The sequence below is a fragment of the Gopherus flavomarginatus genome, chromosome 2 (genome assembly GCF_025201925.1).
Source record: "Gopherus flavomarginatus isolate rGopFla2 chromosome 2, rGopFla2.mat.asm, whole genome shotgun sequence".
NCBI classification, from domain to species: domain Eukaryota; kingdom Metazoa; phylum Chordata; order Testudines; family Testudinidae; genus Gopherus; species Gopherus flavomarginatus.
This window is the reverse complement of record NC_066618.1, coordinates 129,019,194-129,037,100: the sequence shown is the minus strand read 5'-3', so window position 1 is coordinate 129,037,100 and position 17,907 is coordinate 129,019,194. Positions and strand designations below refer to the sequence as shown.

Below are 17,907 nucleotides of genomic sequence, written 5' to 3'. Positions count from 1 at the left end.
TATCATAGCTACAATGGGTCCATTAAAGGCCTGAAACTGAAATACAAATCCATAGAGCACAACAACAGAAATACACACCTGTCCAGATACCTATATAAATAAATCTGTAGAAACTGACTCCCACACCTACATGCAGATACACACGTGTATTCATGTGTACGCATCTAGCATGCATTAAAACATATATTTCCACGTTATTTAATTATTACAGTTGTTGCTTAGTGCCTAGAAACCCCCAGCTAAGTTGAGGGCTCCAGAGTGGTAGATGCTGGCCATACACATAAAAAGCTATAGTCTGCAACAATGAGTTTATAATGTAGGTAGGCAACGGTAGGGAGAAATGTATGATACATTGGCTCTTCTGCAATTATTAGTCAACATTCATTTTTAAGAAATAATACTTTTTTTAGAGTTCCCTTCTCTTTTAAAAACTTGTTATGAAATGAATTCACATTTTATGTCATCAGTTTTTTTGCAAAAGCCAGTAAAAGGAATAAAAGTCAGAGTTAAGCTGCAAATTTTATTCACACAGGTATATACACATGTGGCAATATACGTAGCTCTCTACAAAAAGACACACAGTCTTACACACATACAATGCATGCATGCACACACTGGCTTACACAGATATACGTTTTCATACACTTTTCCAGGGGCTGCCTAAATCACCCAGCTGGGAAGGAAGGAGAGTGGGCTGGAGGGGAAAAGATAGGGGTGGGGTGGGGATGGAAGAGAGAGGATTGGAAGGGAAAGAGGCTAAGGACGAGAGCAGAGTAAGGGTGAGAGGGGGGCAGTGGAGAAGAGAGGAGGAGGTGTGAGGGGGTATGTGGGGTGGATAGGGATGCAGGGGGAAGCAGAAGGCTATGGGTGCATGAGAATGTGGGGGGCACAAGGGTATATAGGGACATAATGGGAGTGCAGTGGTGTATGGAGGTGAATGGTGTATAGGGCTCTGGGGAGTGAAGGACATGGGGTGGTGGCTCTGGGAGCTGGAGAGGATGGGTTGGAGACTGCTGTAAGGGTTACAGGACTGGGATGGTTAGTTGTGGGTGGCAGGACGGGATGGGGAGGGAGGCAGTGAGGGGGGCGGGGTTTGGTATGCAATGACGGGGTGATGGGGGTGTGTGGAGGCTGGGATGGGGAGGGATGAATGACTGGGAATGGCGGTGCAGGAGGGTTAGAATGGGGAGGGATGCAGTGAAGGGGGATGGGAGTGTAGCCCAGCATTCGGAGACAGGGATACGCACACCTCAAACTCCTGGGTGCCAGCAATAGGGAAACAGACAAGACCGCGATTTGCCACAGTGCCTGCACCGCAGCTCAAGCCTAGCCACACAAGGCACGCGAGGAGAAAGGGTCCGGGCAGCAGTGGGAGAAGGACATGCCATGTGACCCCTCAACAGCCGCATGCTGAGCGCTCGCAAGTCACACTTGCGCTAGTTTCTCCCCTGCTGTGACCCAGACAGTAGGAGCTGCAGGCGGGGAAGCACATGGACCGCGCTGGCTGCCCCTAAGGATAGGAGCTGGACATGCTGGCTTCTTCCCAACCCAGGAGCCGCATGGCACAGAGGCTAGCAGGGAGTCTGCCAGCCCCACTGTGCGGCGCAGGGGTGCTGCCAACTGGACAGTCAATGGCACGGTCAGCAGTGCTAACTGGAGCTGCCAGGATCCTTTTTTGACTGAGTGTTCTGTTCCAAAACTGGACACCAGTCACCGTATTGTTATGGGATGCAAAACTGCAGGCTGAAATGACATTGTCTCATTTACCCATGCAGGTAATGCTAAAAGATGGACAGTGGTTTGAAGCCTGGAAGGACGTACCTTCTAACAGGCAAACCCAAATTCGGCCCACCATGTTCCCAATAAAAGATGAAGAAAAACTAAAAGTAATGAACCTGGAGCGTTGGTAAGTTTTCCTAGAGTGGTTTAAAGTGATAGGAAATTTTGAGGTTTAGCTTTTATGGCGTTAGGAAGACACGTTGCGGTAAGTGGATTCTCTGCAGCTTGAGGTCTTCAAACTACAGTTTGAAGACTTCAATAACTCAGGCATAGGTTAGAGGTTTGTTATAGAAGTGGATGGGTAGGGTTCTGTGGCCTGCTTTGTGCAGGGGGTCGGACTAGATGATCACATTGGTCCCTTCTGACCCTAGAATCTATGAATCTATAAGTGGCAGTTTAGTTTTAGGAATGAATTATGATCTAGAACTGAACTTTTAAGTGGCTAGAATGTGGTGTTCATTATAAGCATTGGTAACTGGATACTGTGGTTAGAACCCTAAAAATACATATGGCATTGAGAGAATTATAGGTTGATTTCAAGGAAGATTGTAGTACTTGGTGACAACATAAGAACAAATTCTGGGCTTTGTTTACAATTTAGCAGAATTACTACAAGTGTATACAGGACATGAAAAGTGCTATGTAACGGCTAGGTATTACTGTTAGATCTCTTGATTAAAATAGTAGTGCAGTTAAACAACCAGTTGTGTGCAAATAGAAAAGCCTTTCATAGTGAATAATCTTAAAAATAAATAAAAATCAAGCACTTAACATTCTCATTTTATCAACGCTAAAGTTTAGTCACATTTTAAACTAAGGATATTTTACAACTGATGCAATTCACTATAGGATGCTAGAATATTTCATTTAGACTCTGTTTCTAACTTGATGATTTCATCTTCCTAATTTTAACAGATACTTAATTTACACTAAAGTAAGTGTGAGCATGTTTCTTTCAGTATTTCATAAAAACCTGATTGCTGGTATTGACCATGAAGTACTTTTTTCCCTCCAGCATTAGAATATTGCCACATCACCAGAATACTGGAGGTTTCTTTGTAGCTGTATTAATAAAAAAATCGCCAATGCCATGGAATAAACGCCAATCTAAGGTATTGTTCCTTTTTAAAGAGCAGTGATCACAGCATATATTATGTTTTGGAAGCTTTCATAAACTATTTAGAGTATTATTGGAAAAACCACAGTTAATAAAGGTAGTTGTCTTTCATGCCCATTCGTGAAGTATTTTTTTAAACGCTGCAAAAATTCAGTTTTTTTATTTTGTGGAAACAAAGTATGGATTTATACAAAATCTTAACTTTTTCTAGTTGTATATTCATGTGGTAGCCGTTCCAGTGTGAAACTTATTTCCAAAAACATTCCATGAAAACTCCAGAACTTGATTCAATGCTAGAATGACCTTTCCAAGATGTATAAATAATTTTCATACTGATAAACATTGTGCTTTATAGGATTATTGTAAAATAAATAAATATAGGTGTCATATTGGGAATATATTAAAGGTATATCATCAACTGAAAAATCGTTTATATCTGAATCTCTTTGTTAAAAATAATACCTAAGATTGCTATAACTGAAAGAAATTAAAATTATTTTTCTGTTTATTTTGTGTAGTCAGTCAGCTAGCTTGTCAATTCCATTTTGTTTGTGTGGGCCTTTCACACAGCAAGAAGGTGAAGGAAAATATTTAGAAGCAGGTTTTCAAAAGCACCTAAGGCAAGGATTCATAAACTGGGGGTCAGGACCCCTCAGGGTTGCAAGGTTACTGCATGGGGGGGTCTCAAGCTGTCCACCTCCACCCCCAAACCCTACTTTGCCTCCAGCATTTATAATAGTGTTAAATATACTTAAAAGCCTTTTTAATTTATGGGGGGTGGAGCATGTTGCACTCAGAGGCTCGCTATGTGAAAGGAGTCACCAGTACAAAAGTTTGAGAACCACTGACTTAAGGTATTTAGGGTCCCATAGTTTGTAAATCCCTTTTAGAAATAGGAAAATGAGATTGTGAAACCCCAGTAAAATAGAAAGGCAGATACTGTACTGAAAGAACTTTTTTTTTTTTAAGCTGACAAGATTTCAAGTTGGTGTCCCTTTAACTTAAAACATTGCTTCCCTTTAGAGGGGAATATTCCTCATGGGAATCACTTGGAATGATGAGGTGAAGTGACTTGCCCAACAGGCCAGTAGCGGAGCTAGAAATAGTTTCAGTCCAGTGGTTTCTTCACTAGGCTGCTATGTGATTCCTCAGTGTTCAGTCCCCCCTTCTGTACATGTTGTTACAATGGAATGGAGATAATGGTTGTACTTTGAAATGTTTGCCATGTGCCATGTGTAGTTGGCAACAGGGCTGGGGAGAGAAATTTCATCTATGGTCTGTCTCAAAACCTTGACAGTTTTATTATATTGTTGTTTTATAGTTTTCAGTGTGTGAGAGAAGACAGGTGTGTCTTCCTCTCTCCTTCTGCCTTCCACCTCACCATTCCCTTCAACATGTACCCCCTCCCCAGGGGTGAAAGTAACTTAAAGGACTTACCAATATGCTGGAGTCCTGAGCGGGGGTGTGGCCTCAACTGGAAGAGGTAGGGCCGTTCAAGATTTAAAGGCCATGAGGCTCCAGCTGTGGCTGGGAGCCCCAGAGCCTTTAAATAACCTCAGAGCTACCAGCTGCAGAGGCGGCTGGGAGCTCTGGGGTGAAATAAAGGGCCTGGGGCTCCGGCTGCAACGGAGTTCCGGGCCCTTTAAATCAGTGCGGGAGCCCGGAGCTCCGGTGGGGATTTAAAGGGCCCAGGGCTCCCTGCAGCGGCAGGAGCACCAGGCCCTTTAAATCCCCGCCCAGGCTCGGCTGCCAGAGCTCCAGCAGTGCTTTAAAGGACCTGGGGCTCCCTGCAGCAGCTGGAGCCCTAAGCCCTTTAAATGACCGCCGCAGAAGCCAGTCCAGTCTGGTGTACTGGCCTGCACTGGCTTACTTTCACCTCTGCCCCTTCCCCATCAAAATGTCCAGCACTCCTTCCCATCCCATTAAGCCATTAGTTGGCACTGAAGAAACCATTAATATGTAAGAAGTTGCTCCTCGCTGTCTTATTCCCTATGCTGCTGCATGCACATATCACAGGCCTGGCAGCAGCAGTTTCGAGGGCTGCACACTACCTTGGTTATATAATCTGAGCTGCATGCTGAGATGGCCCCACAGTCCTATTACCAACCTCCAACTGCGACTGCTACATCTGCTTCAGCCAGTCTTTTCCAGCCGCCAGTCTCCAGCTGCACCAGCCTGCCCCTCCTCCAAACTGTACCACTTCCCCGCAGATTGACTAGCCTCCACACAGGGAATATTTTAACTATTCATTTTCTGGTTTTCATGTCTTTTAATTTGTTACCTTCATTCCCACTTCCTAGATCCCCAAACACAGTGAGAAAGTAGAGGGGCTCAGCCCCCTGCCGAGGGGTAGGGCTTCCGTATAGCCTGGCATGCACACCAACGGGGAGAATTGAGGACTGACATGCCTACCTTCCAGTTTCTGCTATTCCTGATATTTTCCAACCATTCCTGTGTTCTCCCATTCCACTTAACTTAACTTAATTCCTAACCCCTCCACTTTACCAGAGGTCCCCTCCCCCCCATCCCTCTTCCCATCCCTTAATGGAGACCCAAAGCCCTCTTCCCCTATTGCCACCTACTCTTGCACCCCTAGTTGCCATTCCCCTCCCCCTAAGCATATTCTCGGGGGAAAAAAATGTTTTCCAGAAAAAATTTCAGTGCCTTCTGTACTCAGATTACATTTCTCAAAACAGAGACACACCCCAACAACTTAATAAATGGCGTGAACAACTTGGTAGACTTTAGAGGACTTAGGAAAGTTGAGGTTTCAATGGAAAGCTGATCTTAACCTTAACTATAGCAGAGTTCTTGCTCTGCTGTAATGGGGTGCATAGAGACCAAATATAGTACATGTATCTTTGAATGGATGGTAGTGTGACCTTTGGGGAGCTACTTTATCCGTGATGTATACAATTAACTTTTATGTGAATGTTAGTGAGAGCTGAGCATATGTTCATTTTAGGGATAATGTAGGCATTTTGTTATAACAATTGTATCTAACTTTTTCTTCATAATAATCTGGAACAGTTTCAGCGCAAGTTATCACAGAGAACAGGAGAAATTTCAGTGAGTGCAGCTGCTGCAGAAGATGGCTCTGTAGAGATTATTAAAGAACCACCAGATGCTGAGGATGAAGAGACTAAGGAAACTCAACACTTGCTGAATGCAGAGAGTGAGCAAAGCAAGAAAGATGGAGTATGTGGGTAAGAGACTACATTTAAGGATCTGTCTTGTCCTTGCTTCCTAACTGAATGTCTAACACAACAGTCTCATGCTTGGTGGAGAACTGCAGTTCTGTTCAGTTCTTAAATTGTATGTCTAATTTTAAAAAGTGGACATAATAGAATACACACTGCACTTTCCATAACATGATCATTTACTTTAATTTTGCCCTTTTCCCTTGCCCTTTCCTTAGGTTGGTGCTAAAGACATTTAAAGAGCTTGCAAACATATTGCTGACAGTGTGTGTGTTTGCTGTACAGACTCGGTGGAGGATGCAGTTCCAGTCTTGATTATCTTACTCTCTGAATACTCAAAAAACTGGTCTGAACAACTGGGCAGCCCAGAGGGAAGGGTGCTGACTTAGGATGCCTTTTTAATAGTGGAGTGATGATGCTTTTTGGAGACATGGCTCGGTTTTTGTGAGCATTTTTAGAAATGAGTTTAAAAGAGGAACCTAAGAGAGTCAGTCTGTGGTACACTGGGATAGGAATGGCGTTTCAGGCATAGAAGGCACCATGGAAGAAAGCATAAGAGTGAGGAGGAGAAAAGGGTTTCAGTAGTGAAGTGATGAGACTGACTATGGATAGGTAAAAAATGAGAGCACCCAACTCTATATTGCTTATATTAAGGTAACGGTGTTTTATGCAATCATAGATTTTATTTATACCTTCAAAAACATTTCATGGATATTTTAAATCCTTCATTTCAGTGTACCAGCTGTTCAAGCAAAAGTTTACATCACATCTAACACACTTCAGTGCTTGATTTTCACTCACACTACATCAACCTTCTATCTGCACTATCTGCTTCTTACATCAATCTCCTGTCATAGCAGTATGGAAACAGTTGACTCTTCTGGCTCCTCCAGAGTCCATTATTTCTCACTTCCCTACTGAGGAGGGCAGTACTACTTTCAAGAGTTGAGCTGTTGCTGCTCCTGACCCTCTTCTCTTTGCTTATATCCCACCTGCCTTCCCATTTGTGTCTGAGAAAACTTCTGAGCATGCTTCACAATTGCTCCCTCCATAAGCCTCTGCTCATCTTTCAGCTGCCACAGATTTCTCTTCTGCCAGCTCCATCTGAGTTTTCAGTGGTTAAAATTGTAGAATAGTATTGAATGCTAGGTGAAGTATGGGAAAATGTCAATGCCTGGTTTTGTACGTTTGTTACTATTTGCAGAACAAGCATTGACTAATGAGTAAATCTGCAATGTTTAACAAAGTATTTACATGAATTTACTTCTAGACCACCACCATGTAAGAAAATGAAGCTGTTTGGATTTAAAGAAGATCCATTTGTGTTCCTGTCTGAAGACGATCCATTATTTCCACCCATCCAGTAAGGAGAAATTCTGTTCTTTTATTCTGTAATAAAGATTTCAAAAGTAATTCATGATCAGTTCCACAGGTGAATTGGTCTAGTATAAATCTTTGGGGGGAGCGGGGGAATCTGGATTATTGCTCATTCATAAAGCAAGCTTCCTTAATTTTAAGATGACGTGAACATACTCAAAAGTATAACTCTTCCTTTTAAATGGAAATAGCCAAGTAAGAATGAAAATTGAGTTAAGCTTAGAAATATATTCAGAATGCAGGTAAGGCATTCAGCATGCAAATTTTCAACTGAACTTTATTTTTAAAATGTATTTTTTTTCTCTGTGAATTTTCTAAAATGTTTTGATTCTGTGGAGTGCATGGATTAACCTTATGTATTCTGAAGCCAAACTATCTATTGAGTGGCTGAGTTGGGAGGGGATTGTGGGGAATAGGGTAGTCAATAAATTGTCATTTACTCAATCCTGAACTTGGGCAAACAAAACATAAATATTATGACCACAGGAAGTTTTATGCATTGGATCCTTCGTTCCCCAAGATGAATTTACTAACGCGAACTCAAGAAGGAAAAAAGAGGCAGCTATACATGGTTTCTAAGGAGCTAAGAAACGTACTGCTGAACAACAGTGAGAGAATGAAGGTATGAGTCATATTTTTTTAGATTTTTCGGCAAGGGGCCCATAGGCAGTCAGTGTGTGGATACTTGTTTGTGTATCCCTCCAGAACCTAATGTATGTCTACAGAAGCTATCTGCTGCTGGGACCTTTACTTAGTCTAAATGGGTGTGTTTTGTTTCCTCTTGCCTTATTGTCAAGGAAGTGAGTGTCTGTCTGAATTTTTGGTACCCAGTCTCCTCCACGACTGGAAGTAATATTCTACAAGATGGAGGAAGGGAATTCTTTAAAGTGAAGATGGTGCCACTGTGCATAATGAAAAAAAAATAAGTGGAAAGGACCACACAATAGAATTTGTATAGATACATTTTATTCTTATGACCTGGGATTTGTAACAGTGGAGTAGAGCTGGTTGGGAACTTCTCTAACAAAACTTCTTTTGTTGGAAAAACTACGATCCTTTGAAGCCAGAACTACTACTGTGAGTGCTTGTCTATATGTGTTCCACATCAAGTACACGTGTGCTCTATGCGCCAAAGATTGGAACACTTTGATCAGCAGTGTCTGTTGTTCATACCTGCACCCTGCAAAGACTGGGGCCACAGAGACATGCCAGCCACTTCTGGGAGCAACACATGGTCAGGGTAGGCAGGGAGCCTGCCTTAGCTCTGCTGTGCTGCCTGGCTGGAACCCACACCCCTCACTCCCTCCACATTCCAGCCCTTAGCTCCCTCCTGGAGCCTGCACCCCAGCCCATAGCCCCCTCCAGCACCCAAACTCCCTCCCAGAGCTTGAACCCCTTCTTGCAGCTCTGCCCCAGGCTCAGCCTGGAGCCCCCTCCCTCACTCTGAACCCCTTGGCCCCAGTCCAGAGCCTGCACCCTAACCCTCTGCCCAGTGAAAGTGAGTGAGGGTAGGGGAAAGTGAGCAACGGAAGGAGGAGGGATGAAGTGAATGGGGCAGGGCAAGGGTGTTGGGTCTGTGTGATTAGACAGTTGGCAACCCTACTTGAGGGGATAAAAGAGGGCAGAGCAACCAACCATTCATTTCCTTTCACTGTCCTTGATGGTTAGAACCAGTTGATAGTGTCCCATCTCGTCTGCTCGTGTATTAGTTAGTTAGCTATTGGTAGTTAGGGTATGTTGCCTCATAGGTTTTTAGTTTATTTGTTCTTTGTTTTTCCCAGTGGGGAAATTTCCTGTCTGCTCAAAACTCCCTAGGTTTTAAGTTGTGTTTGTCATGTGGGGCTGCTGTGCCCCTTAATGACAGTACTGTACTCTAATTATCTTTACTGCCTAGCTGATGAACTTGTTAAGGAAAATGTAGGGATTGTAAGTCCCTTATGAAAAGGTCTGCTAAATTCAAAGAAAACAGGCTAAAATGTCCTCTGTTAGAATAATCAGTGTAACCTATTTCAGACCCTGAAGGGAGATAGGATCTTCCCAGTCTTTAACAATTGTCAACTGAAAGTGTTCCTGTCATGGCCTGAGCCTCAAAGGGTCACTGTTACCTCAGCCTCTGATGGGGCAGATAGCAGAAAAACCCTATTACCAGAAGTAGCGTAAGGCTCAGTCCTCTACTAAAACTGCTTCAAAAAACAAAAGAGAGATTACTCTTTCTTGCTCTTCACAGATTGCTTCTAAAATTACCTCAAGTCCCTTCAGGTCTCAAAGAGAGCCTCTGAGATCTTGGGGCTGGTGATGCCTGTTTCTCTTAGCAGTGGCACTGCGCTCCTCAGCCCCGCTTCCTTCAGCTGCAACACAGTCAGAGCTGTTAGCTTTAGGGCCAGCTCATTCATGGCAGTGCTTTAAGGTGCCAAGGCTGCTGCTGCCATCTGTACCAGCTGTATCTAGGTCTAAAACCTTGGTATTGGATCTGTCCCCAGCAGAGCAGCAAAGTGCTGTTGTACACAGCATGAGGGGATCTGGCTGTGACTGCCCTTTGAGCCTCCATTGCTGTCCACATCAGGACCATTGGGGTTATTGCTTGGGAGTCCTGTGGGATCTGCCCCTCAACAGCAAGATGAAGCTGTGCTGTCATCGTCTTCTGATAGTGAGGATGCCTCACCTTCATCAAGGTTGCCGAGCTATGATCCATAGAATGTGAGGATACAGACTAGGGTTGAAGGCAAACTAAAGTAAGTTAAGCCAGTTTCCTCTGCCTAATATCTAACCCCAGCCACATTTTTTTCATCTATGTGGTCAAAGTTCTTGATCTTATTGGCCCCTGTAGTCCTATCAACACACCACCAGACACTCTCTCCAACATCTGCTTCCAGAGACAGGTTGCCTTCAACTCAGGCTCTATCTGTGTTTCAGTATCAGTAATTATGTCAGCAGTTCGGGGTCTCTGCTTTTTAGCTGCAGTGGCTTCTCACTAATGACGTTACTTAGCATAAGGCTATTGATGATATCCTCACATACACATCCCCTTCATTAGCAGATAAAGCTGATTCATCACCTTTGACTTTACTAGAATTATAAATTAAACTTTGGTAAATGGCAATGATACTTGGAATGCCATTTCAGCCTATCCAAGATAAGGGACATAAATTATTGGACATTTTATGTGTGTCCTAATCTGAGGGGCTTGCTTTTCCCATAAACAAGATTGTCACAGTTACAATGGCAAACACCAGCATCACTGCCTGCAACTTGTAAAAAGGTGAAAAAAGTGGTATTGGTTCCTTCAGTTGAGTTTGAATATTTTCCGTTTTGGATGCTGGAAATAATTCAAAAAGTTAGTCCAGTAGCCACAACCTCCTGTCCCTCTCCCTGAAGAGTCTACTTTAGCAAGGGGTTCAGTTGCTTCTGACTCTAGGACCTGTCAAGGACATTCCCTGGTGAGCATTGGGCAAAAGGCTTCTATGCGCAATATTTTCCGATTCCCAAGAAATCGAGAGGCTCGCATTTGACATTAGGCTTGAGAAATCTAAATTCCTGTGTGCGTCAGTTCAAGTTACAGATGGTAGCCCTCCCTTCCTTTCTGCCCATCCTGGATCCTCTTGATTGGTTTGCAGCTCTCAATTCACCTAACACATTAGAAATACGTGTGTTTTGTAGTCGGCAGTATGCATTACCAATGCAGGGGGCTGCCTTTTGGCTTGCTGATGGCCCCAGGGACTTTTATTAAGTGGCTGGCTGTAATTGTAGTGCATTTAAGTTGAAGGAATATCTTGGTTTACCTGTATATCAGTGGCTGGTTAGTTCAGGTTTCTTCTCCGTGACAAGTATCAGACAGCATTCAGTACATGAGAATAAACAAGGGCCTGTCTCACGTGGCTGTCTCAAAGAATAGAATTTATTGGGGCCCTGATAGACTGTGCGATTGCAGTCACACCAGGTTCAACAATGTGTTGGAACTGATCAATCAGCTACAGAACAACGCTCAGACAGAACAAGCCTTTTTGCCTGTTGGGTCATATGGCCTCATGCACTCTGGTAAGTCCATTTGCAAGGCTGCATCTTCAGGAGTGGCTAAAAACAATTTATCTCCTTGGAGTTCAGAGTATAGATATGAAGCTGCAGATTCCCTCAGTTGGTGGAAGGATCAGCAGCAAGTTTGCAAAGGCATTCCTTTCTCTCCATCACTTCCTGCAAGGTTGATTGTCACAGATGGATCAGTGTTATTTTAGAGGTCTCATTTCAGCATCAGTGGTCTCATTGCATTACCTGACATCCTATTAATGTTCTGGACCTCCAGGCAATACGGCTTGCATGCAGATCCTTTCTCTCTCATGTTGTAGGTCAACATATTGAAATATGATTGACAATACGGCAGCAGTATTTCATGTGAATAAGTAGGGCAGAGCCAGGGAAGCAGTCCTTTTATGGAACTTATGTATTACTTGGCACAACTTAACAATATCTGCTGTTCATCTGGCATCTCGTCACAGTTTATTGGTAGACTGTCTAAGCAGGAATTTTTTGATGAACCGCAAAAGGACTGTAAAGGACTCTGTCATTAAGTTTGTGTTTGGTCAATGGGGCATACCCCAGATAGATTTATTCTCACCAACCACAAGAAATACACGTCTTTCTGCTCAAAGTGGGGACAGAACCTGAGTTCTTTAGAACATATGTTTCTGATTCCATGGACTCAGGGTCTGCTTTATGCTTACCCCTCTGTTCCCTTAATCCCTTGTGTTGAGGAAAATCAAACAAAATGTAGCCCTGGTTATTCTGGTAGCTCCGGTATGGCACAGACAGCACTGGTTTGCAGAACTCAGGAAACAGTTGCTTCTTCTTCCACTGTGTGCTGACTTGGTCAGCCAGAACAATAGGACTACTTTTCACCTGGTCGTGGCATCTTTCAGCTCTCTGCATGGAAAGAATTTGGCTGACAGATTTGGAGAAAACTTGTTCTGTTGATATTCAAAAGGTATTGATTGAAAGTAGGAAAACTTCTGTGAGTATTTACACAGCAAAATGGAAATGTTTTTCTATTTGGTTGACACGAAGCAGTCTTTCTCCAATGGAAATGATGACCGTTGATAATCTTGATTACTTTTTTATCTTTGAAAAACCTGAAACTTTCAGTTAGTTCTCTGCATGTCCATTTGGCTGCTATTTTAGCCTATCCTTCATTTCAGAATTATCCTGTTTTTCTGTTCATCTTTCAGTGAAAATATATTTTAAAGAAGTTGTTACAATTTTTCACCTATATGACAGCTTTCTCTTTCATGGGATCTTAAGATTGTTCTTACAGGGCTTATGGGTCATCCTTTTGAACCACTGAGCTCCAGTACCTTGCTGCATTTGTCCATGAAGACAACTTTCCTTATGGCCATTACATTGCCACGTTGGGTGAGCAAGTTGCAAGCACTTATGGCAGGGCTGCCATGCACAATTTCCCACAAATACAAGTTAATTCCCAGACTGCAACCTAAATTTTCGTAAGGTGCAGTTTAATTGTCATTTAAATCAATCTACGTTTATTACTGTTCTTTCCCAAAGCCACGCTTTCAGTTGGATATTACAGAATCATTTAGGACATCCCTTAGGCTATTTGTTTTCCATTGCTGATAAGGGTCAGAGAGAGAAGGTGGGTGAGGTAATAGATATTACCTCGCCTACCTCCAGTTTTTAATACTGGGACCAACATGGCTACAACAACTAAGTGTCAGAGAGTTTCAACCCAGATAATTTCTAGGTGTGTATTAGGTTATATAGAGTTACAAGATGGCCATTTTACAGCTCCCTGGGAACATTAGGGCACATTCAACCAGGGCACAGGCAGCCTCTGCAGCATCATTTAGATGTGTTTCTATAGTTGATATTTGTGGGGCTGCTACCAGGAGTGATGTATGTACCTTCAAAAAACATTACTCTGTTGTGGAAGTATCGTGCACATTCTCAATTTGGCAGGACTGTATTAAAATTTCTATTTAATTAGACTGAGTACCCTCCACCTTTAAAATTATACTGCTTGGGAGTCACCAGACATGGAACACACATAGAAAAACATGCAAAGGAGAAGGACGTTACTTGTTCAGTAACTGGAGTGCTTTGAGTGTGTTGTCTTTGTGTTCCACAACACATTCTCCTTTCCCAGCTTCTGCTGAGTCTAATACTTCAAACTGGGTAGGGGTGAAGGAACAGAGGGTCAGTTTGTTTTTCCACCCTGCTTTATATATTCAAAGTGGTGAAGGTCCTGAGGCTGTGCAGGGAGTGGGGACGCTGCAGGCTAAAGTGTTACGATCTCCAGTGCATGAAGTACTTGCTCACCAGACATGGAACACACATAGATGACACATCTTGAAGAACTCCACTTATTGAACCAGTAAATAACTTCCCTTTTTTCTGCAAATGTAGTGGTTACTCTCAGAATAATCATTAAGGTCTGATTCACATAAGGGATTTGAATCTGAGTCTCCCACTTGCCAAGCGAGTGCCCAGACCATTGCCTTTTGGCTATTCTGGGGGGTGGGTTTTTTTCCATTAAAAATATTAAAAGTTTTGTTCACATCAGAGCAGAAATGTTAAAACCTCAAATTCTTTTTGTGAAGTGGAATTCTTGTTTTCCAGACAGGCCTGTAGTGGAAAGAAATGTATTACAGCTCTCTGGATTATATGTGAAAGTGTTCAGAGATTTCATAGCCTCCCAAATAAAGGAATTTATATGGCTTTCATCAGAGAAGTATCTGCGCATCTCACAAACATTAAAGGCTTATCCTTGGAACACACCTGTGAGACAGGGAAATATTCTCATTGTACAGATGGGAACTGAAAGATTAATGTCAAGGTGTTTTTTATGGGTGGTTTTTTTTTCTTTTTTTTTTTTTTTGGCTTTTTGGGGTGGGTTACGTGCTAGGCATGGGTGCTTAAAATAGATTTAGGATCTTAACATTAAATGTGTACGTGTGTGCATTTTTTATTTTATAATAAAAATAAACGTGCGCACACACACATACATATATGGAAAAGTCACTTAAGGCCAAGATTAAAAACACTTGTGTGTATTAATGACAAAGTCAGGCCAGATGGTTGCAAGAAGGTCTTGGAAGGCTGATATGTTAGCCCTAGAATGTTAAAGGCCTTTTCCTACAAGCTGAGAGAGGTTACCTCAGGTCAATTAGGGACACCTGAATCCAATTAAGGGCTGCCTGAGGTCTTTAAAAAACTCTCTTCTAGGCAGAGAAGAATGGGGAGAGAGACAAGCTACTGTCAGGCTAGTGGCAGCTGGAAAACAAGCTTTTCCGGGCTGAGAGGCTGTGCTCCTTCCCATAGGGGAACAGCCAAACCTGAGTGCTTGCTAGGGGAAGGACTGACATCTCAGGGCAAGCAACAGAATGACAGCGTGCCCCAGTGAGGAGGCAAGGAAAGGTATTCCCTTTTGTTTTGCGGTTTAAGAGACTGTTTCCTTTTTCTTTGATGAAGGATCACCCATTAGGTCAACTGTGGGGCCTACCCTGGAAACACCGCCAAAGGAGCACAGAAGGGGGGAGGCAAACACTGCCCAGAGTGGGACTGATTTACCCCAGGCCCGCCATCACCAGAGAGGGAAATGCTAAGTCTGGTGAAACGAAGGAGGTGCCTTGCCACAGTATGTATGTTTTTAATGTTGTCCTTAAGTGACTTTTCCAAGGTCACGCAGGAAGTCCTAAGCAGAGCTGGAAACTGAACCTTTTTCTTAGAAGCATTTTAGTGCCTTAATTGCACAACCACCTCTTCTCCCCATAGGGATAAGTGATCAATTTTCAGCAAGGAAGTGATTAACGAGAGGATGCCCCAAGATGTATAACTGTATCTTCAGAGTTGGGAACTTTTATTCATCCTTTTCTCTCAAAACACTAACTTAAACAGCACTAATAATGTAAGCTGGTCTAAATTTTGATTCTGACTTTTGAGTTTAATTCAATCTCCAACAGAAATGAAGACCTCTGTATTGCAGTTACTCTTCCCTGTGATTGCTAGTTAAGCAGTTTCAAGATGAGTTACATAACTCCTAAACTAGGTTTTCCTTAAACTTTATTGGTACTTTTTTACTTTGATTGACAGGTTATTAACACTGGGATAAAAGTCTGGTCTCGCAACAGTGATGGTGAACAGTTTGGCTGTGCCTTCAGACTTGCACAAGAGGTAATTGCAAAGCACTATGCTTTCATATCATGAGATCTCGATTGATATTTCCCATAGTGACTGCTGTATCCTCAGTATGAATGTTACATATTATGAAATGCAGCCTCCAAACTTAGCGTTTTAAACTGCATTAAACAAATGGATTGTGTTCTGATGTTACTGTTCATTCAGAGCTTTTCTTTAATTTGATCTTCAGAAAGCAGTGTGATCGTGGTTGGTGTGGGATACAGCTGAGAATGCCAAACTCGGGACAGACTGATAAAAATAGGACAGACACGCCCAAAACTGGTGGTTATTCTAACATTAGTTTCACCTTACCAGTAACAGAATGAGCTTCTGTAGCACTACACTGGTTAACAAGAAGCTAACAACACAGTCCCCTTAAGCAGCCAGCCCGTATCACCACCCAGAAGTCTGGGCTTTATGATGAGAGATTACTGAAAACCTGGTTCATCGCATATGAAGTTCTTCCTATCCCAAAGGATTGGTCACCCCCCAGGTCATTATGTAGACTTAGACCATACGCAGATATCACACTGAAGCCAATTCCTTTAGTCTAAAGGTTTTATTATTTTTTCAAAAAAGAGTTGTTAAATAGTCAAAGGAATCATACATTACAAGTGATTAGAGTTGTAGATCAGGTTCATAGCAGAGATGATAATTCTACTGGCTTGCAAAAGTTGCTTTCTGGATCACGCCCAAAAGCTTCAGGGTCATTCAGTCCTTTGTTCAAAACTTCCATAGAAAGTTACTGTTCAGAGGAATGAAGCAGGAATGAAGATGATGCAGTGATATCATAGCTGCAATTTATAGTTCACAGCACAGGTACATGGAAATATACCAGCAGAAATGGAGTCCAGGGTCACATGCCCTTTCCACATCTCCTTACATGCTCTGCTGAATCATAGGGCATCAGTGGCTCCAGGTTGTCTGAGGCATCCTCAAGAAGAACAGCAGGGCGAGTTGAGTCTCTTCAGTGGCGTATTAACTCATGGATGGGCCATCAGCGCAGATATAGGTAGTGCTGAAGCAAATTTGTCTGGGGGTGTCACCTAGGAACACAAAAGCACAAGTTTGAGATACAAATATATAGCAGATATTCATAACTTCAGATGCAAAGATGATACATGCAAATAAACAGGATTGTCAATTAGCAAATCATAACTTTTCTAAAGATACTTTAGATGACTAGTATAAGACTTATTGCAGTTACATAATTATAATATGATAAATAGTTTCCCATCTTTTTATATAGCGTCACAGGCAGAGATTGCATTTTGAAACTAATTGTATGTTTTACCACCAGGGAATATATACGCTGTACCCATTCATTAATGCAAGGATTATAAATGTGTGCATAGAAGATGTTAAAGTGCTGTTAACTCAAGAGAATCCATTCTTAAGTAAATTTAGCAGTGAAACACACAAACGGGTCAAAGACTTGGGTAAGCTTTCTGTTTCTATTATGGCGAAATAGAGCACTATTTTGCATCTTTAAAACTTGCAGACTGTTTTTGCAATGAGTTATCCATTCAAATTAATTGAAAATCCAGCATCCAACTACTTTAATATATTAGTCTTAGCCATTACTTCTAGCCATCTATAGTGCAATAGTTAATATAGACCAGGGGTCGGAACCTTTCAGACGCGGTGTGCTGAGTCTTCATTTATTCACTCTAATTTAAGGTTTTGCATGCCAGTCATACTTTTTAACCTTTTTAGAAGTTCTCTTTCTATAAATATAATATATAATTAAACTATTGTTGTATGTAAATAAATAAGGTTTTTAAAATGTTTAAGAAGCTTAATTTAAAATTAAATTAAAATGTAGAGCCCTCCCAGACTAGTGACCAAGACCTGGGCAGTGTGAGTGCCACTGAAAATCAGCTTGCCTGCTGCCGTTGGCACGTGTGCCATAGGTTGCCTACCCCTGATATAGACATTCTAATGCTGCTGGAGACAAGAGCCTTTCCAGAGACTGTGGCTCCATCTGGCCCCAACCCTGGAAGTTTACTAGACTAAGGTTTGTAAACCCTGCAGGACCCAGAGAGCCTGGACTCCTGCATAGAATGTGACCTTCATGGAACCAGAAGAGTCTCCTGGGTCTGGGATTCCCACACAGCATAAATTCAGCAAGCACTTCTGACTAACCACATTTCTTAACTCTGCCTATTTTTGTTCCTGCATATACTTTAGTTGTAGCTGTTCCTAACCCCTGCAGGTGTCTTTATTCATTGTATGTTTTAAGGATGGCATTGG

General features: G+C 42.4%; 1 protein-coding gene across 3 annotated transcripts in view; it reads left to right on the top strand.

The window, feature by feature from the left end:
- Positions 1-17,907, top strand: part of NSUN2 (NOP2/Sun RNA methyltransferase 2) — a 44,546-nt gene that overhangs the window by 22,347 nt on the left and 4,292 nt on the right. For 2 of the 3 annotated variants that reach the window (XM_050938164.1, XM_050938163.1), the window contains exons 11-17: positions 1,776-1,906; positions 2,795-2,891; positions 5,927-6,102; positions 7,367-7,459; positions 7,960-8,095; positions 15,568-15,648; positions 16,955-17,093. In XM_050938164.1, coding sequence (XP_050794121.1) covers positions 1,776-1,906; positions 2,795-2,891; positions 5,927-6,102; positions 7,367-7,459; positions 7,960-8,095; positions 15,568-15,648; positions 16,955-17,093 — 853 coding nt within the window. Of the gene's footprint in view, positions 1-1,775; positions 1,907-2,794; positions 2,892-5,926; positions 6,103-7,366; positions 7,460-7,959; positions 8,096-14,946; positions 15,113-15,567; positions 15,654-16,954; positions 17,094-17,907 lie in introns of those variants that run through there. The other variant, XM_050938165.1, reaches the window with a different exon arrangement.